The sequence below is a fragment of the Vanellus vanellus genome (genome assembly GCF_965231255.1).
Source record: "Vanellus vanellus genome assembly, chromosome: 7".
In the NCBI taxonomy this organism is placed as follows: Eukaryota; Metazoa; Chordata; class Aves; order Charadriiformes; family Charadriidae; genus Vanellus; species Vanellus vanellus.
Genome location: NC_138912.1, coordinates 11,053,134 through 11,075,489, shown reverse-complemented (window position 1 = coordinate 11,075,489; position 22,356 = coordinate 11,053,134). Strand labels below are relative to the sequence as shown.

At 39.7% G+C, this 22,356-nt stretch overlaps 1 protein-coding gene across 6 annotated transcripts in view; it reads left to right on the top strand.

Moving 5' to 3' along the window:
• The window catches only part of VTI1A (vesicle transport through interaction with t-SNAREs 1A), a 293,522-nt gene that overhangs the window by 148,985 nt on the left and 122,181 nt on the right, over positions 1 to 22,356 (top strand). For all 6 annotated transcript variants that reach the window (XM_082486273.1, XM_082486272.1, XM_082486275.1 and 3 more), the window contains one exon: positions 22,178 to 22,248. In XM_082486273.1, the coding sequence (XP_082342399.1) occupies positions 22,178 to 22,248 (71 nt within the window). The remainder of the gene's footprint in view (positions 1 to 22,177; positions 22,249 to 22,356) is intronic.

Here is a 22,356-nt window from a genome sequence, read left to right as displayed (position 1 = left end):
GGTGGCCTGCAGCTCCTGTGGGGTACGGAGCTGGCTGCAGCAGGCTATAAAATACGATCCTTGTGTTTCGGACGATCCTCCCTTCCTTTTCCTCTTTTGTCAGTTCGCTTGGAAAAACGAATTTACGTGCGTCAAGACAATGCAATACTATAGGTGAAGCTTCCAGTCAGTCTTATGCATCACTCAGGACCAGAATTTTTAGCTTTATATTCCTCTAGGTATGTAGCTCACCGTGCAGCATTTTTTTCCCACTGCAGTTATCCATTAGCTTAAGACTTCTATAACCCAGGAGGACACTTAAATCTCTCTTCAATCATTATGCCTCTGAACACTTTCCCCTAATGTCTTGGCTTTCCTTTAGAATCTTTTGTCTTACGATTTTTATCCTGCATTTACCCGCATTGAATTGCATTTGCCATCGTACAAGAATTTTCCTGAATTACTCTAACCCTGTTTATTCTGGATGGATAAGGCGATGCCGTGGGGGGAGACGGAAAGGTACGCGCTGTACTCCTCAACCATCTGTCAGGTGTTGAGACCTCTGAACTTAGTGCACCTCAGCTTTCTGACTCTCCCCGTGTGCATCCCAAGACAAAGCGCGTGGGGATCCCCCAAAGCTTTGGTGTCTAAATGCCGCCGAGTCCCGAGCTCCTCCATTTGTCCTTCCTGCCACGGCGGGCTGTCTCGCGCCTTAGCGTGGGAGAGGGTTGCTGCGGCAGGAACCGGCCCGAACCGTGCTGACAGAGCCAACAAGAAAGCACAACAGCGAGGGCAGTGGCAGCCGGGCGCTGCGTCCCGCGGCACCCGCCGGGCTTTGCCGAGCCTCTCGAGCATAGGCGGTGACCTGGAAACACTTTCAGAAATCGTCATTAAAGTCATGTGGACCTGCTTATGCATAATCTTTTTTTAAAACAACAAAACAGTTTGTGCTGTCTCCAGGATTCGTAGGAGCCAGCTATTTCGGAGTGTTATTTACTTTTATGATGTTTATCTTTCGCCCACTGGTGGGTGTGAACATCACTGGCTTTACACTGTGCAAAGCAACGACCGAGGACTATTTTTACATCGGACTTTTTTTGCCATTTTAGTGTACACAAACTTTTCTTTTAAGGAGCCCTCAGAGCTGTAAAAACAATATAGCACAATCTGATGCCTCACGGTTCAGAGGAGGAAATTAAAATGCCCTGTGTTTTTTCATTTTAGAATTAAGTACTATGTGAAGTAACCAGTGAATGCAGTTATTTAAGGCATAAAGTATGAATGATTTCAAGTATTTCATTCCAATCACTTTTCTCTCCCATTTTTGATTAATGAGGCAGTGTAAATATAGAATAAACCTGGCATTTTAAATCAGGGGTGAATTAAATGAAAACCTAATAATTTAGAGTAGCTTACTCATCTGTCTCTAAGTGTAGATATTACTTGACATATAGTATGCATGTATCATCCTTTTCCTATGATTTATTTTTAATTGTTCAGCTTGAAATTATTTTCTTCTTCCTCTTCCTTTAGCCAGGTGAGAGTTTTTGTTCACTGTAATTGACTGATAAAGGTGCTTTACATAGCCAATACTTAAAATTTTTGTACAGGCATGACATTATCTTCTTAGAAGAGTGGGATTTTGTTTGTGATTATTTTTTTATTAAAGAGTAAATTGATACTCATTAGGAGCATATTTACTGTCTGACCTTTTATTTGACAGGCATATGACTATGAGATTGTTAAATATACAGTGTCCTAAGAAGTTTAAATTCTGTGCATAAGAATAAAGACATCGTTAGGTGATGTGACTTTGCCTCTGACCTGCAGAGGAGAAAGTCAGAATCAAGTTCTTTGTCTGGTGGAGCATGAGCAGCCATCCTTCAGATTGCAAAGATGTGCTTGCTGAGAGAAAGTTCCTTGTGTATTATGCTGTTTACCTAAGGGTTATATTCAAGACACTCTCTGAACAGCTTGGCTGATTATTGAAAAATGCCTTATAGTAACTTCCAGCCTAAGTTGATCGATATTAGTGCACAGCTTTACATGGGAGGGAGGGAGCTATTTAAACATTGAGAGCCTCCGGGATAACAGGGAATGAAAAAATAATGCAGAACAAATATGTTGAAGGGTTCAAGAGAGAAGAATATCTTGTCTCTGTGCAGGGGGAAAAAAAAAAGTTGTTAAATTGCAGCAGAAAAACCATTTGAATTCACTATTAATAAAGTGAAGGTGGATTTTTCCCTAGGCCAAAAAGAGAGGAAAAAAAAATAAAAAAGAAAAGCAAACCCAACAAATTGTAGTGCTCTTTAATGTAGAGAGAAGCTGAGTTATCTACAGGCGTCCTCCCATAGAAAGCTTGCCTTCGCTGCAAGTCTCTGAGAAGTTCTTGGTCTGTAGCTCTGTACTAAGCCCCCAGCTGGGACTCATTCTCCCTCCCCAGTGCAGGCAAAATTCAGAGATACTGATTTCTGTGCCAGGAACACCAGAAAAGGAAAACCACGCTCCTTTCCACATCTTAGGACATGTAACAATGTAGAGTGGAAGGGTCCTAGCACCTGAAAATGATGCTCCCCCCCCCAACACCTTGTAAACATGTAATAATTAAAAGGTAATCACTTCAATGTTTTATTTTGGTGCATAGAATTGCGCAATGTTCAAATGATCTGTGACATTTTAGCTGCCCTGATGGAGAAGATGGGCATTGTTCTGGAATGTGAAGAGAGGAAATGATGCTGCAAAAGAGGCTTCCTCCTCTGTTCTTCACAGAAATGAAAGACAAAAGATTCACAGAAGTCTTGTGACAGATGATATCCTAAGAAACTGGAAGTCGGGAGAGATACCTAATTTTTCTAAACTTCCCTAGTCTCCATTCTCTGTCTGTAAACAATGAGTCTTTGGTTTTGTCAGTTCATAATGAAACCATCAGGCTGCAGCATCACGTTCACATGATGGTTGACAAGACAGAGGAGGATACAGGAGGAGCTGGTGGGAATGGCCTGACAGAAGGACAATGGGGGAAGGGAGGAAGCGGGATTGTATCATGGAAAATAGGTTGATCTTTTCCGCAGAGCAAGATGGAAGATGAAAACCTGATTTCTAATGGAGGGACATGGGAAGCAAATTGATTCACTGAAAGATCTTTGGACATGGAGTGAAAAGTGCGATGCACCTGTAAAGCCTAGTGGTGAAAAATCTTTGCTGGTGTGCGTGGTTAAAATGATGGAGGAAGAGGAGGCTTCAACTGCAGAGCCAAAGAGGATGGAAACAGGATAGATTCCTCTAGTAGGTCAATTGGTGTTAGCTTTCAACGTTTAAAGAAGTTTGGAGTACTTGGCATCCTTTTTTATCGGTTGTTTGGCACGTGTGTGTTAAGGAGCAGACTGAACTTCCATCGTTGCGGAGGGCGAGATGGGAAAGTAATCAGCGTATAACTCACTGTTGCTTTAACTGTTTCCTGCTTTGTTTCAGCTGTGTTTGTGGCTGATGGGGGATCGATGGGAAAGAAGCGGTGACTCTTCCTATGAATGTTTCTTAAATATAATTCCGGTATAACTCTGCTTACCATGCCGTGCAGAAACTCTGCAGCTTTGTAGGAAAGGTGGAGCTCTAAGAACAGTCATGGAAACGCTTTGCAGTGTAGAAGAGTCTTTTTTTCTTGAATCAAGTTGGCAACGTGTCTGATTGTTGTACCACGATGGAGAAGGGATTCTGCGGGGCCCGGGAAAGGGTGGATCCAGTTCCTGCCTGCACTAACCAACAACACCGACTGCTGCCCCTGACTTGGGAAACGTATTTTAGGAAGTCTCACGACCATAGCACAGGACTGTAATTTTGCTTTGTGACTCATGCTGAGATATAGTCCCTGCGCGTCTTTTTGTCCGGGCACCTGATAAAGCTCAGGCCACACCTGTTTATGGATGCAGCAAAATGGCAGGGAGCTTATTTTTATGCCGTCGATTCTGATGAATGTCACTTATAATCAACACCTCCATGAGGAACTGGCTTGTGTGCAGAAATGCTCTTTAATTGAAGGGTGCACATCAGCAGCGCAGTGTGGTCCCAGTGTGTTTATCTCATGAAAGCCCAAACCATTACGGTTACAGAATATCAAATGCTTTGAATGGCTCGTATTTATTTTATAATTTCTGTGGTCGTATATATCTTTTGACGATTTTCAAGATCATTCTTGTTTGTAAAAAGTAGAGTGTGGTCACTTTAGAATGAGATAATTAATTCTGTGAAGGGACCAGATGACAATTTTGGGAAGCGTTCCTGTCCTACAGACCATGTGGGTCACCATGCTTTTCTGATGAGACAGAAAAATGACTTGCAAGAAGCTGTTAGGTTAATTACTCCTTAGAAAAGGGGGTTAAATTCTAAGAAGTGTGCAGCACTCTGTTGATAGAATGATGGCTGCTGGCAGATTAAAACAACAAAAATATTTTGGAAATGCCCCCCCCCCCCCCCCCCGCCTTTTTTTTAAACAACACAACAAATTGAAGCTGTGAATTTTGACAATGGCTTTTGAGCTGGCAAGATTCAAATGTGCATCAAATGAAACTGCATTTTAATGCATCAGTTTGAATTAAAAATGAAGCAACAATTTTAAAAATCGGTGATAGAGATCTAAGGGTTGGTCACTTATGGGTTTTTCACAGACCGTGACATGGAGCTCAGAGGATGCTTGCAGTATGTTTTGCCCAAACACCTTATTTTCAAACTGAGCCGTATTCAATTGGATCAGAAGCACTGCCTATTTTTACTGCCTGGTGCTAACAAATTCATTTTCAGACCTCTGTTTACTCAATTATTGTTGTCAACATTTTTGTCTAAACATTTTGGTTTAATTTTGGCAGAATGCAGTCCGTGTCCCCCCGCCCCCCCCCCCAGCATTGGAGGTGCATGTAGTGCTGGCAGAACGCGTGTACGTGTATGCTGCACATCATGGCCAACACAGAGCTTATGGTCATCAATCATTCGATTGTTCTTTAAACGCTGTTTTAACAGGCATTCGTTGTATAAATGGATCAGGTTATTGACCTTTCCCAGCAATTGCTTGCTACATGTCATCATGGCTTAATGACATTATCAAGGAACATATTCTGTATTGTAGATACTTTAAAGGGTTCCTGCATTGTCTCTCACCAGGACACATGGCTGGCTAAAGGATCCCGAATTAGCAAGTTATTTGATGTCATTATTAAAATATGCAGAGCATTTCCAGCTACTTATAGAATAGGAGAGTGAAATACTTCTCTTTTCTACAAAAGCAAAGCCCAGGAAGAAGAGTTATTTGTCGTATTGGAATACTTGTTTTGAAATCCTCAGTCTTTCTCCTTTACAATTTAATCTTCTACCTAGAACAGAGTAGTGCGGTCCTCTGAATATCCTGCGAAAATTGTTTGACTGGTCTGCAGGGCTCCAGCTGCAACTCCTCCATTTCTAGGAATACTATAGATCTAATTGGCACTATTAAATCATTACAGCACATAATAGATGGAACTTCTGACTAAATCAACTATGTTTTTAATGAAGATAAGAGTTTTTAAATTAGAATGGATACAGCATTCTTTATTTATTTGTATGGGGTGGGAAGGTTGTTAACTGTAATGGCTGATTCAATTTAAGTGAGGGAAAGTAGCCAGTATTCTATGAATTTTCTCTTCTGGTTAAAATTTAAGGTGGAACTGACTTTTCAAATCCCAAATCGTGAAATTGAACTATTCAGCTGACTGTTTGTTAGTTTTCCCGGTGTATAGATCTACTGTGGTTTCTGTGGCTCCTCATGTCACAATCTTAAAGTTGATTTTCTTTTCAGAGGAAAACATACACATGTCACACAAATTACAGAATCTTAGAATTCTATTATCTTCTTGTTTGTTGCATTAAAATTTGGACTCTTCATGAATCAGAGTTCTTAAAAGCTTTAAAATGGGTATTAATCACTAAATCTTCATGCCATTGCTAGAAAATAATTAAGTAGCATTACTTTCCCTTTATAGTGGAGAGAGACTCTTAGAAGCATTGGTAGCCTGCAGAATAGATATGGCCAAAATGCAAATATTACCCTGCTGTTCTGTAGTCACTCCTCTTTTAATCCAAAGACTTTCTTTTTTTTGTACAATGTAAAGATCTTGCTCCAGTATTACTCCATTACATATTAGTCTTAGTCTTTGCTTTTCTCCTGCTGGTTATTTGAGATCCTGTTCTTCAGTATTCCGGATTTCTCTCCCTACATTGTGTTTTGCTCATTAGTATATTCCAGTCAGTTCTTCCTTTCCATTGCCATTGCAAGATATTTATCTTCTCATGTAATTTAATTTTGATGGTGCTTATTATCATTTTTTCCTTATGCTTAATTACCAGTTTTCCAGTGAAAAGCTGGAATGTAAAGCACAAGGGATGGTCTTGAAGAAAAGCAGGATTAAGATCAGAAGTAGTGAATTCTTACCCTTCTTTCTGCCTTTGTATGGCTTTAAGTTAGTTACATCCTTCTTTTGTCAGCTTCTGACCTGACAAAAATGGTAATAAGACTTTTTACTCCTGAGGATGTTGTGGAGATCTCTGTATTAATAGCAACTTCACAATTTCATAGATTTCAAGATTTGGGAGGAAAACTGTAATTATTTGTCCAGGCGTTCTGCATTGAGGCTGCAGAAATTCAACAGTTAATTCTGGAATAGAGAAAGCATTCCTGCCGCACAACTGTAAACCAGGTGTAACTTCAAGGAAGGAGGGGCAACAAGCAGGTATAAAACTGGTGCAGGGGAGGAGAATCAGGACATAAAAGCACTATTTGAGAGTTTCTTCTAAGTAAATCTCCTCACAGCAGTCTCCATTCTTTTTGCCGGGGTTACATTTGATTGCTGGCTTTGACAGCTCACTGTTGGCAATAGGTTTCATAAATGTCTAATCCGGCTGGATTGTGCTGTCTTCACATTTCCTTCCTACATCAATAGTGTATACTATTACCAAACAAAAAAAAAAGGAAAAAAAGGGAGGGGAAAAAAAAAAAAAAGGAGAGAAAAAGCTGGTTGCTTCCATTATGGGATTTAAGATAAAACAGAAAATATAATCTTAATAATTAAAGCTGTGCAGGCTGTGGTGGTGTTTTGTTTTGTTTTGGGGGTAGGGAGGGGAAGCAAAAGCTCACAACACATCCTTAACATCTTCAAGATAGATTCAGAGCTGTGATTTCAGCACCAAGACCTAACAAACATCGCATACAAAGTGCAGTAAATGCAGTATTCATAAATGTATATGCTCTTTGTGACTTCGTGTCAGCGGGGTTCTGTAGACCCTCATTTGTATCAAATAAACTTCAAATGATAAAGAATACGTGCCAGGCAGGGACGAGTATCACTTTGAATTGTTCCTTGTGTATCGTAGCTGAAATGGGAAACATGGCTGGCTTCCTGTTTGTCAAGAGTGAAAAACAGGCACATTTTCTGTAATTATTAGTAAGTGTCAATTTAATAAATTATTCACTCATGACAACAGGATTTACATTCTATTTGCTGATAGCTTGTGGGGGTTAGTGTTTGTTTTAGGAAGGTAAAGTCTGACAGCAATGCAGTGTACGTTGTAGATCCCTATGTCACACGTGCACCGCAACAGTGAAGACAAGCGCTGATAACGTGTTTCTTACAGTACCTTCCTCCTCCATCATGGATGATACCCACATGTGCCTGCTAGATTTTCTGCTATTACTTACCCGTTCTGGGACTAGACATTTAGAAATTCATCTAACGCAAACGTTCGTGGTTGTGGCTGAGGTTTCCGTGGACTTCAGAAGAAATTATGATCCCATGGTGTGTCAATGGACAAGCGAAGTCAGATCAGAGATTGCAGGAGCGTGATGAGGTGATGAGTTGTTTATGCTTAGCTCTCGCAGTCGTGGCAACATGGGAGAAGGTGCAGAAATGCTTGAGTAAAAATATAAAAAGTGAATGATATCTGAGCTGAGAAAGGAATTAATATGCTGATAACAAATGGGAGAAGTCAGACCATGAAGGGATTGGCTGTGGAAGAAACGTGGCTATTGTTTAGTGTGCTGAACTGGGAAGAGGCAATGGGATGAATAGGAAGAAAAAGATGACCGGTGTGAGGCTAAAAAAATGGTGTTTGTAGCAATGTTCTGCGTTACTGTAGGTGGTTCATAGATTTTTGTCAAGGGTAGAGAAAAGGATGTCATAATATTAAAGGACGAGAGCCTAGAAGAGAGTTTTAGGAAGGTGAATGGATGGGACCAGTCTGTTTCCTATCCATGTCATGCAGAAAGAATTGGACAGCTTGCCCAAAAATAAGGACTGAAAAAAGAGAGCTGAGTAAAAATAAGATGTTGAGGCTGGGTGGAAAAGAGGATGATTGTGTTGCATGTCGTGTGAATCGATGGAGTGAAGGCATGTTTGGGGGGACAAGGAACTTCTGTGTTGTGTTGAATTTGAGTGGAAGGCTAAGCAATGAGAGAGATGGGAGAGGAAACGGCAGTGTAGCAGAAAGGGAAATCTGTCACTTATTAAATAGTAGCTGAGTTTGTGCATGAGATTCTCCAGGCGTAAATCAACTGCAGACCTGTGGGGAGGAAGGGAACCAAAACCAGAGCCTTGCACAGCCCTCACAGAGAGGGCAGGATCCTGGGTGCGAAGGGAGGAGATTTCGAGAGGGAAAGCATGACCAGTTGTGTCAAAGGCACATGCGAGCTTTCATCATCCGCCGGCTCCTCATCTGGGAAGCTTCCCTGTCCCTCCATCCATCCTTGTGTTGAGCAGAGGAGCCGGCTCTTGCCGTGTCAGTAGAAGCAAGTCAACACTCTGGTTTGGGGCGGGATTGTTTTCAAAATGCTGCTTATCTCCTACATTGTCTCTGGGTTGGGATGGTGGGTTTCTAAGAGGAATCCCCCACATGCAGCCAAGGTTGAAGTGACAGTTTGAAGGTGCATGGGAGGCACCAAAAAACTCTGATTATTTTCTGTAAGATGTCCTGATTACAGAAGCTAAGCAGTACGCGGGCCCTTCCTTGTTTTAGTGGAATTCCAGTAGAAACATTATTTACCCCTGTTTTACAGATAGACTAAATAAGATAAAAGAAATAAAATGACTTGCCAAAAAATCAAACAAGAGAACTGTGGTCAGCTCATAGTCCCTTGCTTGTAAGTACTCTGTTATATTTCTTTGTGATTCAAAAGCAATTAAAGCAATAAAAAGAAATATAACAGAAACAAAATAAAACCCAGCATGTCTTCAGCAATTCCTTTGCTAAAACTTGTGATGTGATGTGAAAGAGGTTGAGGCTTTCCTCCTTCATAGTACATTAAAAAATTATTAAATTTTTCCTTTTCCTTAAGTAGGAAATACTTAATTGCCATTTAAACTGGTTCTTTAAAAACCCCATAGTTTTACCCACAATAATCCAGGAACATTTAATAAGTCTTAAAATATTCATAACACACGGAGATCATTACTCTTGAGACCTTTGTACAAAGCAGTGAAGTGTGTTAGACATATGGCAGAAACCTCTTCATTTCTTATTTCTTGCTATGATTATATGAAAGAAAGGAAAATTCTCTGTTCTTTTCCCCACTGCAATCTGCATGCCATTGTTTTATCTGTTGTGGGCCAAAGTCATCTTGTACACATGTTCACTGTGGAACACGGAGTTAATCAGGCTTGAATTCAGCTCACTAAATATAAGCGCAATAATGGTAATTGCTGTTTTGTTTCAGTTTTCCGTACAGTATTTCAGATAACAAAAAAAAGAGGAAATTATTTATTTCTACATCCCACATGATGTTAACAGCCCGAACTGTGTTGCATGACAGATGCTGGTACCTAGTTTTTATATTATTGGTAATTATCTAAAGCCGTTAATTGCTGTGGCATTGGGTATTAAGAAAAAAAAAAACACCAAACAACAATTGATATGTCCTGCATTGGAAATGTATCATAAATATCAGAAGCCTTTGTCATGGTGCTGACTGTATGTAGAGAGGATGAAGAATTTCGTTTTAATTATATTTCAATGTGATTGTCTAAAGTCAAGTGGAACCTCTATGGATTATATCTAAAATAAAACTGTGGTTACAGTATATGGTCATAATCCCCAGATCTGTTGTGTCGAAATGACAGTATAATGAGTAGAAGTTAAAATGTCCTCTGCTTTCAAGTCATCACGGTTGTCATTTGATTAAATAATAGTGCATTCTGTTTGATGTCTGGCTTTATTATTCAGAAGCACTTCAGTATATGTGTCCTACCTTTGTATTATGTGCCCCTGGCAACCAGGTATCCATATAGCTTCTTATTTACACACCTGCAACGGATACACTGTAGGTTTAGCTCGCGTGTGTGCTGCTTGAATACGGAATTTTAATTATTCCTCTTAATTATGGTGCATTCACCAAAAAGAGGGAAATCATTGGTCAGGTACAAAAAGAAACTGCTTAGTATTTGAAGGAATTTGATAATTTTGTTGTAGTTCGTAGCTTGGCAGGTGGTAATAATGCTATGCCAGCACTGTCAAAATATGAAAATTAAAGTGACGATGGGTTTTAATGAAATCCATTTGACAAATATAATTAAGGTGTTTTAATATGAAGCCCTGTAATAAAGACTACCGGTGGACTCCCTGAGGTCCTGACTAATTGTGTAGATTGCTTTTAAGCTTTGAATAGTTTTATTGGATAATGAACTGTTAAGAAGTGTTAGATCTTTCTTAAGCAGAATTTGGTTTGAAAAAGAAGAGGAGAGACAGGCCTGAGGTGTGGCATTTTAAACATAATTAGAAGAGAGATTTAAGTTAACATCTTTGATCTTGCTGTCAGTTTTTGATTAGAGCTGTAAATGCTTTAATCAAGTGCAGTGTAGTCATTACATTTCTAACTGTTTTTAAACTGCGAAATTACTGAGACACTGGCATCAGTTTAACACTTCTTGAGAATTTCCAGCAAAGTTATGTTTGTAAACCGGGTGTTTGCATTAAAATGTCATCCTGCAATAATTTACTAATTCAGTAGATCGTGGGATAATTATATTTGGTGCTCAAATAATTTGGAAATCCTTTATGAGATTAAACTTGATGTCCTGGAGTTGAGAGTGTGCCACTTCAGATTTCATTTTAAAAATAATTTCTAATATTGTTTTTTTTCAATTAAAATTATATTCAAACTAGTCCTCATAATGAGAATGAATATATAAGAAGCTAAGTGCGGTATTTGAAAGCCTTCCATAGGAATACAATCCTTTTAATGATAGATGTTGTGTTCTGCCAACGTGGATTCCTTCACACCCATTTTAGAAACGGGTACAAATATTAACGAGGTGCACAGTAGTGTCTGAACCGGTAATAAAATTGCGTTCTCTTGAATCCCTGTCTTGCAACGTTAAAGGCTGCTTGGAGAAATTTCAGAAAGATCCATTTATTTACTTTTGCACTGACATCCAAAACAGCAATAAAATGCGAAAATGGCCGTGGGCGCAGGTACGTAACACGAGTGAGGACGGTCGGCCGGATGGTGCCTGCCCATAGGTGGCATGCCTTTCATTGCAATGCAGACCCCAGCTCTCCGGGGTCTTTTCCCAGGTCTGACCTTGCCCTCCCTGGCTTGGTGATGTCTGAGCATGCCAGAAAATGCAGATACTTGGCTCTTTACTGTGTTGGGGCTGGGGCTACTGCGCATACTGTTTTGCTTGTGTTGGTCCTTCAGAAATGTAGAAAAAAGCTACAGCAGTGAAAAATCTACTTAATCTGTTCTGTCTGCAGCATACAGAACTTTCGCACAAATAAATGTTAAGTGGCCTGCCAGCAAGTCCTACGAAATTGTTAATTACATCCCACAGCAGACCACCTGATGTCTTTGGCAGCATGTCCTGCACACTAACGTGTCTGAGGGCTGGTGGACCAGGAGACAGGGGAGATGTCATCCAAACCGAGGACTTTTTACAAGGGCATGTAGCGATAGGACGAGGGGGAAAGGCTTCAAACTGGAAGAGGGTAGATTTAGATTAAATATTAGGAAGAAATTTTTTACTCTGAGGGTGGTGAGGCACTGGCACAGGTTGCCCAGAGAACCTGTGGCTGCCCCATCCCTGGAGGTGTTCAAGGCCAGGCTGGATGGGGCTTGGAGAAACCTGGTCTAGTGGGAGGTGTCCCTGCCCATGGCAGGGGAGTTGGAAATCGATGATCTTTAAGGTCGCTTCCAATCTAAACCATTCTGTGACTCCATGATCCTCCCAGAGACCGTTCAGCTGCCGGCGCTTCTTCATGGCACCTCCAGTGCACGTGTATCTGCTGACTGCAATTCAAGTAACACCCAACAGAGAAAAGCAGTCTCTCTGGTAATCCTGACCCAAATCACTGGGGACTCAAAGACCATGTCCAGTAGATGGGATGGCACTTGGAGCTCGGAAGGCAGGTGCTTCGGGAGAATCCAAGCAAAAACTGCTGCCCCGTGCAGTAAGCTGCCCTGTTCTAGAGCTGTTTGGTTTTAGAAGCCTCCAAGTTTGCCCTCAATTAAACCATATAGTGGTAGCCTAATGTGGAGATGCCAAAAGCGTCCGTAAGTGTTGCTGAGTTCCTCTATCAGGAGAAATCGCATTTGTCATCTTAGATACTTACTTAAAAATCACTTTTTGCAACAATTTTACCTTGCAGGGACGCCTTAGATAGAAATCGTGCCTACATACCGTAAAGGCCCCATGTAAGTCTACCTCTTAAACACCACCTGAAGAGCTTAACTTGATCCTTAAAATATGATTCTACTCTGAGGCATGCTGTAAAAAATGTATTGTGGGAAAGTCTTTATCTCCATCTCAGCAATTTCCAGAAGAAATATCTTTGTTTGACAAGTACAGGGGTAGAGACTTTTTTAAATTATTTTTTTTAAAAGGTACATAGGCCTGCAAACTCAGCCTGGATTCTAAAATCAGTCTGGATTCTTTCCTTCTCATAGAAGAGATAATAATGATTTGCCAGGCCATCGGGTATGTTTCGTTGTTCCCTCTGTTCCCTTAGCGTGGGTTTATTGAGGTAGTGGTTTTCTCGGCGTTACTCTGCGCATAACTGAAGGCAACATTGCAGATGGAAATGACTAGCACTTAGCTCACGTGTGTGAAGAAAGAGCAGAATCCATAGCTGCATTTGGTCCTGCAGGGTAAACATGAAAGTCTAAACAAAGGAAAAATGGCTTGAGATGGAAAGGTGTAAGTGGAAGAAGACAGGAGTCCCCAAGAAGTGTGCTGCGTAAGCAGCACAGAGATGTTTATGTTGAAGTTTTGTCCTGTAGGTGCAGGTTTTTAAATTACTGTATATTTCAAAAGAATACATATATTTAAAAATAAAGAATAAATTACTCTATATTTCAAAAGAATATATATATTTCAAAAGAATATTATGTACAAAACCAAGATTCAAAATGTAATAAAATATGCAAACCTCTAAATTTCATCACCAACCAAAATACAGCTAAGTAGGCATTTCCTAGAGATCCCTCCAGAGGCCAGGGTAAAGTTCTGGGGCAGAGCTGGGACTGGAACCGCGGCCAACCCAATGACCTATGGACCGTCCCTTCCCTCTGCTCCTCATCCCTCCATCTCCAAGTAGCTGCTTCAGATCTCCAGAGCTCTGACGGAGGAAACATCCTTCTCTGCGAGCGAAGCCGGTATCGTGACAAAACTGGTGTGCGTCACACATCACACAGTTTTCTAGTTGTAAATTACCCACTGAATAAACTAACATTGTCTTGAGAGGATTTTTCCCTCTCCAAATTGCCACCTCTTTGGAAAGATATTACATTTTCAAGGGAAACTGAAGCTTCATGAATAATTTTGAATTCATTTTGCCTCCTTTTATAGAACAACTTTTAAAAGATTTCTTTGGTTTGGGTAGAAACCTTGAACAGGAACTTTCCTCTTTATTATTGTTATTTTTTAAACCTCGGTACTTTTAGCCTCCAACTTTGCAATACAGCTCTTTCATATGGCATGCATTTTTTGAGAGATTTAGTTGGTGGAAAAATGGGAAACGTTGAAAGGATGAGCTAATTAACGTTTCCTCAGCCTATCTCAAGTAAGGTATTGTGTTAGAGTTTTGCCACGTTTGTAATTTATGCCTGGTAAACCTTTGTTTTATCGTCTATTACTGAGCTCTAGGCTTCTGTTTGCACTTACTGTCTGTAACAAGCATTTCATTTTATATGGAGAAAAAATGGTTTCAGTTACTTTTACTGTACCCGAAAAGGAGAATGGGATTTGCAAATGATAAATGGGGAAGTTGACTAGCTAACTAATAAAGATTTGTCTTAATCAAGTATGATTTGTCAGAACAGGAGCGCACTGGGGTCAGGGCACACGCAATGAATAATACAGCATTCACTGGAGAAAAGGACCAGGCAAAAGGCCTCATAAATATGCTGCGATTACCCATTGCTAATTCGTATTCAAAGAATGAGTTGCACTGAAGCCAGCTTCGAGGTTGCTGAGCTGTTCACCTGCTTTGTGGGCTTTCTGATGTTTAAGAAAGTTTTATATATATGTATACACACACACACACGGTTTTCAGAACGCTTTATTTTTGCACAGACTGCTACACTTTTTGGTCAATGATTTTAAGCATTATTTATTAATCGTCCTGTAGGTTTCTTTTATTTTTCTAATGTCTGGACGCTATTTTATTTCTATTTTTCGTTGTTTAAATATGGATGTGAATACAGCAGGAGATAGTTCCATTCACGCTTAAAATGAATTGCTGAACAGTGCCAGAAAGGTTAAAACACTCTTTAGCTGCATGGAAGTATTAAAGATCAAAGCAGCACGGACGTTTTGCTTGTGTTGCCAGTTTCCCTGACTTTCTAACTGGTCTGCGGTCTCAGGATAAACCCGGTACATCAGGATGTTGGGGGAAGCCTGAACAAACCTACATGTCATTTTATTTGGCTCTGCCTTTGGTTTCATTTGTTGACATTGCTTTTTGGTTCAAGGAGCCATTTCTCAGGTTGAGACAGTTGAAGGATAGTCTCTTCTCGTAGATTTTCTGATATCCAGAGACTGAGGTACTGTTCCTATTAGTAAGTTTTATTCTTCAAGACCCGTTTACATAAATGGGTCATGGAGAATCAGTTTTAAAAAAAAATATAAAATTGTTCCAGTGCTTACAGATATAACTAGCAGACTTTGTTCTTCATCTTCGTACTGTTTAAATGTCACATGCTGTGGTTTTGTGTAGTTAAATAAGTTTGGAAAAAATCTCTTGCTCCACCCTTCAATTTTAAAACATATTTCAACATTTCAAAACGTTTTCTTCTCTTTTGAAAATCCAGTGTAACTTTGTTTTCTGTTTGCTGGTTGGCTGATAGTCTGTCTCATCTGTTTTGTGCTCCACTCTGTGTCTTGGAAGCGCGTTCGTTGCTTGAAGAGTAAATCGGCTGTAGAGGTAGGGCCAACTTTACGAGCCTCGAGCTGCTGAGTGCAGGAGGCTCAGTTGCCAACTCTCTGCCTACACATTTTAAGTCGTTGAAATTACCAATACTGCAGGCTCCAAAGTAATTATTTACACTGCCTTGAGTTTCTAGCAAACTTGGTAGATGGTGGAGGGGTTTTGATTAAATTATGACTATGAATCCAGCCTTAGCTAGACGGCCCAAAGATCGCTGTTGTGTCATCTCAGTGCTGTTTGGAGTCATAGGTTTCAGTAAGTGGTGGTTTGTGGCTCAAGTTTTAGAAAGTAAGTTTCTGCAACTTAATTTAGATGCAATCAGGATTGTTAATACTCTCCCCTGCTAAATTGCTTTCAGAAAAGTTCAGGATTGGCAGTACGTTAATGAAGCAGCATCCGTTCCCTGCACCAAGCTCGGAGCGAGCAGGGGCTTCTCCATCCTGACAGTCCTTAAAGTAGTAGGAAAAGAAGATACCAAGGGTTGGTTCCCAACTTCACTTACATAAGCGATTGAAATGGGGGTAGCAAGTTGTTTACTTATTGAGGCACTAAGCAAGGATTTCTTTTGCCTTAGAGCTTTTTTGAAGGAAGGGGGGGCAGAAAAAGATGCAAAGGGAGGAATTTGGAGCGGATGAGCATTGCCATGCATGGCTAGAACAATGGCTGGACTTCAGTGTAGGCAAACGCTCAGGAGAATCAAAGTCTGCCACCTCCTGTGAATGTTGCTGTGAGGATGTTAGTGAGGGAGCTCAGATAGATGGGTGATGGGAGTAGACAGAAAAAAATACATCAGTTAGTGAGAGATGAGTAGTTTTATACCAGCAGATTGATGTAAGTTAGGATTTCAGAGAAGGTATGAAACCTTAGAAAAAGAAAAGGCTACTGGAGGTGAAGTTACTAGGTCTGTCATATATCATCTTTCTCCTTTCTTTTGCCTATTTTCTTCTCATTCATCTGCCTTTTTTTTTTCCTGGGGAAGGACAGAATAGGCCTGGACCATGGGAGGTGTTGGTCATGAAATGTTCCCAGTTTGTTCTTAAAGGCATGTGGCATCTTCCTCAAATATCTTTTCTTCCTTATTTTGAACAAAGCACAAAGCCTGAATTCTGATTAGATGTTCCGGATGTTTTTCTTTCTGGTTTCCCTGACCTCGGGATCAACGGACCCCTTTTGCTATTGACCAATGAAAATAATTTCATGAACATCCATTATAACTTATAGGGACCTTTTTCATTTGAAAAAATGTTTGTATTTTAAGTTTGGTGGACATCTTGGACTTTGGAGGATTGGGAGGTATTTTTAGGTGTTTTTTGCTTTCACTGTAACACTGGGCAACTTCTTTTATCCTCTCTTGCAACTGAACTTCTGACAGCTCTGGAAGTGTTGGATGTCCTCAGTGTATGCTGTTGACTGTCAGTACTCTTTCTACTGGTACGGCATTTGCTTCTGCTGAAGAGGCCAACTAGTCTCTGCAGCATTATTTTATTGTGTTAAGTGACCACTTAACAGCCTGCAGATTAACTTCTCTGTGGCAGATTCTTGAGGCATTTGAGCACCAACTCTCATGTTTCACTGTTTTGTTAATGCTCTGCAAATTGTCTCTCCATCGACTTATAGCCATTATATTATCCTTCATTTATCTGTATTAACCTGTACTTGTCGTTTAATAACTTTAATGATCTAAGTCCTTCTGCCTCTAATTATATTGGCTGTTCAATGTAAATATATATCAACTGTGAACTTGTAAATTTATAGGACTTTTACCTATGTCCCTACACTTAAAGATATGTCATCACTTCCTTTATTAACTTTCTGCTCTCAGAAGTATAATGCATTTGACTCAACCTCGAATTCGTCTAACTCCTGCAGCATATATTTTCCAAGTTTGTAAATCTACGCGCTGTCACCTCTGAAGAGGTAGCATTTAACGCTTTCTAGCACTTTTTTCCAGAAACTGCTGTTGATGATTTATCTCTTTTAGTCTCCTAAAATCTAAACTTTCAACCTGTCCAAAACGGAGTGGTTTTTGGAAAACAAGAGGCCCAGCCTTGAGTATTTTTACTAAGTTTCTGCCTGTGTCTGTGTAGTTCTCCAAAAATCTCCCGTAAGCTTTTGCTACATCTTCAGAGCATGAGATGTCTCTGCAAAGGCAACACAGAAGTGCGCTCCCCAAATGGCGTTATTCACTAGGGAAGGCTGAGGATCTCAGCGTGGAAGTGCTCTCCATTCCTACTCTGATTCCTTCTCTCACAACACACAGTGGTTTTCTCAGTTTCTTTCGTGATTCTGTAGGTCAGCCATCTTGATTTTTAACATGATCTGCTTTTCACAGTTAAATTAGTTTCTTTTCCCACCTCTAATTACGTGGCTCAGATGCATGCATTGTACGTGTGATGACATTGGGCGAATCATACTTCCAGGTGTCCTCTCCATGACTTGGTTGGTTTTAAGCGTTTTTACACCTTAAACCATATCAGAATATCTGCTGTCTCTTATGAAATCTATTTATATACACACACACAGAGGGAACGCTTAGAGAGGAAAAGTGCTATATAAGCCACGCTGGGTTATTTTATTTTTTTTTCATATGAAAATAAAAATGAGGACTTTGTCTTCTAAATGCATAAAAATGCATGTTAATTTACCTAAAAGCCTGGAGAGGCTCATTCTGTATCATTCCTGTCTCTTGAGTAAATATAGGAAAAAAAAGGAAAGGAAAAAAAAAAGGAAAAAAAAAAAAGTATTATTGACTTAAGGAAAAAGGAAAAAAAAAAGTATTATTGACTTGAGTGATTAGAAAAAGCTCTTTCAAAATCAGTTTAGCTGATAAAGTAAATAAATGCTTAAATGGCTGGAGGCAAAAAAAGGAGAAGAAAAACCAGTCAAGCACAACTTATTTTGCATCCTTGATATGTGTGTAGGTACTAGAAGTCAAGCTTTGTGGAACATATATTAAATAATTTTGATTTGTACATATAAATAAACACTGCATATAGATTACAGGCAAATTCCAAAGTGAGGACATATTCAGGAGTGTAAAGCATCACTAGAAGTGATCATTATCTTTTGGGTTCATCTCAGTATAAAAGTTGAAAAGCGTGCCAATTTTTGCACACACGAAGGGTAAGTTTGGTTTGCTTTTGTTGTTTTGGGGAGTTTTTGGTTTTCTTCAGTTGGAGAAAGCATCTTCATTCTTCTAATTAGGTTCAGAATTTCAGGATAGGAAATGTAATATTTTTTTTCATAGCACAGACTCGTCGAACCAAGCACCATTTGTCTTGGACCCACAACATAGCATTCTTTAAGTGTTCAGCCTTGAAGAGACTGATTTCCCATATCTTGTTCAAACACCTTCAAGGTGGAATACGTTTAGGGCTGTGAATTTTAGCATTCACCCTTTAAGGCCGATGCTTGTTAATATTAAGTTATGTACTTTTTCAGAATTTTTTTTTACAGTTCATCACAGCATTGTTTAAGAACGAGATAATTGCTATATCGACTATTCCTGCCCTCTGTCAGTACATAGATAATAACGATGTAAATGCATTCGCCCTTCTGCTTCTCATAGTTTAGCTGTAATTTTAGAACATAATTTTATGCATCTCTTTGGGAATTTCAGTTCGAAGAGGCAGCACCGCGCAGTCTTTTGTAGGACTTGGGACTGCACTGTACTAAACGGTGTCCGTACATACTGACTAAAAGGTAATCCCCAAATAATTGATATCGTTAAGATTCTATGGAAATAACACCATTACTGGCAACATGCAACACCCTTCATTTTGTGTATTGGTCTTTATTCATGCATCTGCACTACAGTATATCTTAGAAACCTGACCTTTTCACATAACTGTAGTAGCATCGTCAATGATTTGCATTATAAGTAGCCTGGAAATATCTGTACAGCACCGTTGCACTAAAAGCATGACTCTGCCACATAGATAAAGGTTTTAACTGGCAGGAAAACATGGGAGTTGTGGGGAAACTTGAAAAATTATAGCAAGCAGATAGCAATGATATCAAGCTTGTAATTAGCTGTATTGTGGGCTAATGTTACCTTTTTTTCCAGCCCTGGGCACCTTCAGGTGCATAGCAAGTGAACAGACTTCATGTCATTTATAAGTCTGTATTTTCTTTATTTATTAATATTTTTATTTGGACTGTCTTGACCTTCTGGCTAAAAATCAAGTTTCACTGTCATCAGTGAATTTTCTGAGTAGAACAAGGATACGAAGAGGATCTGTGGATAAAGGTGTCAATTTATGTTTGCAAACTTATTGTGAGATTATGTTACCTCCGTTATGTCTCTTTGTTCAACTTATGTTGTTATTTTAGCCCAAAAAAGGCCAAAGATCATCAACTAAAGTGCATGTAGAGTAAAGTTGCTCCTGTAAAATTGATGATCCGTCCAATTATTTATCTATAGAGGCTGCTGGGAAGAAACGCAACTATCTCAGTTCTCAGACCCCTCTGCTAGGTTGAACTTCATGGCTGAAGGTTTAATCCCTAAGTGTCATATCAACAATTCATTCTGTGATATTCTGGCTGACATGCTCTCCTTCCTTATTTATTGATGTCTTCAGTCATCGACAATGAGAGGAATATACACTATTCGTCAAAGTGACGGTGTTTTACCCTCACTTACAGTTGATGCTGCTGTCACATTGATGGTTGGAAAATAAACTCAATCATTATAAAAAGCTAAGAGTGTGAACTTGCCAGTGACAGGAAGAAGATGAAAAAAACAAACCCAAAACAACCCACAGTAACTTGCTTAAAATTGGTGTAATAAAAATAGAGCTGTTTCCTATAAAGATATTTTTGAGCTTTGCGAAATACCAAGCCATTTCAGCCATTTACTTTATAGTTATTCCTTTGAAGGAAAATCTGCTCCCCGCACTCCTTTGTGTCTGTCCAAACATACATATAGTTTTTAGCAATAAATATTTGTTATCATTCCACCTCATGCTACTTGGTTAGTAATTTGTGGATTTTTTTCCCCTCTCTATTTTTAAGGGATTTTGCTTTGTTTTTTCTCCCCCAGATTACATTGAGAGCATGTATCTCTTTGTGTATTACAGTATTTTGAGTGCTTTGATGAGGAATAAGCTCAGTATAGTTTCATCCAGTAAGTCCTTTGACATGCAAACATAGGCAAAGCTCTCTTGAATCGCTTTCTTAGGCTGCCATTTGTATAGCTGTACTGCACCTTACAGCTGTTTTAACTCAATAACCACATATCTTACCACATTTCACCTTTGGGAGGCATTGTATATACAGCTAACAGTAAAGAGCAGCAAGCCAAGAGGGACAAGATAGCATAATGAGGATGTCAATTTGTGGTCAGATATCTGAGGAAATATTTATCTTACTTGTACTGTACTTGGCAACAGATAGAGAAATATATATGTAATGAATTTCCTTAGACTTTATCTGGCAGAGTGTGTACCTTGTGTTAAATAGATTTAGAAAAAAAAAAAAAAATTTGCTTGTTTAAAGTTTGCAGTGATTCTACTTTGGATTGTTTCCTGAAAATGGACTGTGTCTATTAAAAAAGAAATAAGAACCGTCATGTTTGCTCTACTAACATATTGGTGAAATTTTAATGATGAATTTTCTTGAGGGTCCTCAAATAGCGACCCTTTAAGAGCCCACTCATTCACCAGAGCAAAAGCAAGGCACGATTTTTGTTGTTTGTGAAAAAAAAAAATCATGTCTTTGTTGTTTCACTCGGTTTTGGTGCATATCCCTGGCAAGCGAGCTAAGTAGCTGAAATGAATGTGCAGAAAAACGCTGGTTGTCGCACACGTGCTGTGTGTCCTGAGGCAAGCTGCAGCTGCTTCAGCTGCTTGGGTCTGCTTCCCCATCTGTAAAATGGGATGGACTTGACTTCTTTTTCTCCTCCAGGGAAATACAGAGAGAGTTTCTTAATGTTTCTGTAGGGCTTTGAAGATTAAAATCTCTTCTCCGTACTTGCTGCTAATATTTCAGTGTAAGAAGAACATTTGACTGAAGCTGTTTGAAGAGTAAAGTTTTGGCACCTTTTGTTGTCTTTGTACCATAACTTGTGGCTTCTCCACTATAATTTTACAACCTTTGGTTCGGCATAAACTGTGCAATCAAACAACCTGGGTGTAAACTGTGATGACAATAGGTTAATGTATATGTCTGCTATTAAAAACATCACAAGATCCATTACAGAGTATCTCTAAGCTTGCCAGAAGTAGTCCATGATGGAGCAAAACAGACATCAGTAACTGGACTTAGCCTGAAATAGCTTTTATTTAAGCGTCAATGGTAAATTCTGAGAGGCATGGACAGTGGATTTCTTCTAATATGACTTCCCAGCGTCTTTAGAGGTGTAAGGATGGCTGGTGTTTTAGCAAAGGCTTCCCAATTTCCATTCTGAGACCAGGAGTGGGCTTGAGGAGCATGTGGGGAGTATGAACATCCAGCACTTAAAGCAGGTCTGAAGGTCTTCTTGCCTTTGTTTCACGGATGGAGGGTCAGTGTCAATTCCCAGGGCCTAGACAACCTCAAGAGATTGCAGGGGGGGACAGCTTCTGGTTTAGTTGTTTCTTCTGCAGTTTTACATTGCTTGAAAAACTTAAAATTTACCGTAATGATGTCTTCCTCTTTGCAGTTAGGAGGAGCGATTAGGCTACCACATGTATTAAATGCTGTTGTTAGAATCTAACCTGGCATTTTGAGGCCTTTACAGTCACAAGCTGTATTTTTCACGATTTACATTTTGATTTTTTTAATGCAGAGCAGATTGGACAGGAGATGCTGGAAAACCTCAGCCATGACAGAGAGAAGATCCAGCGTGCTCGGGAGAGGGTAAGTTTGATAATAAGTGATTGCTGGTCTCGGATTTTATTTGTTTTGGGCAAGTTCTCTGTGCATGCAAAAATAGTCCGGCAGATTGATCGGTTTTGTATAAATCAG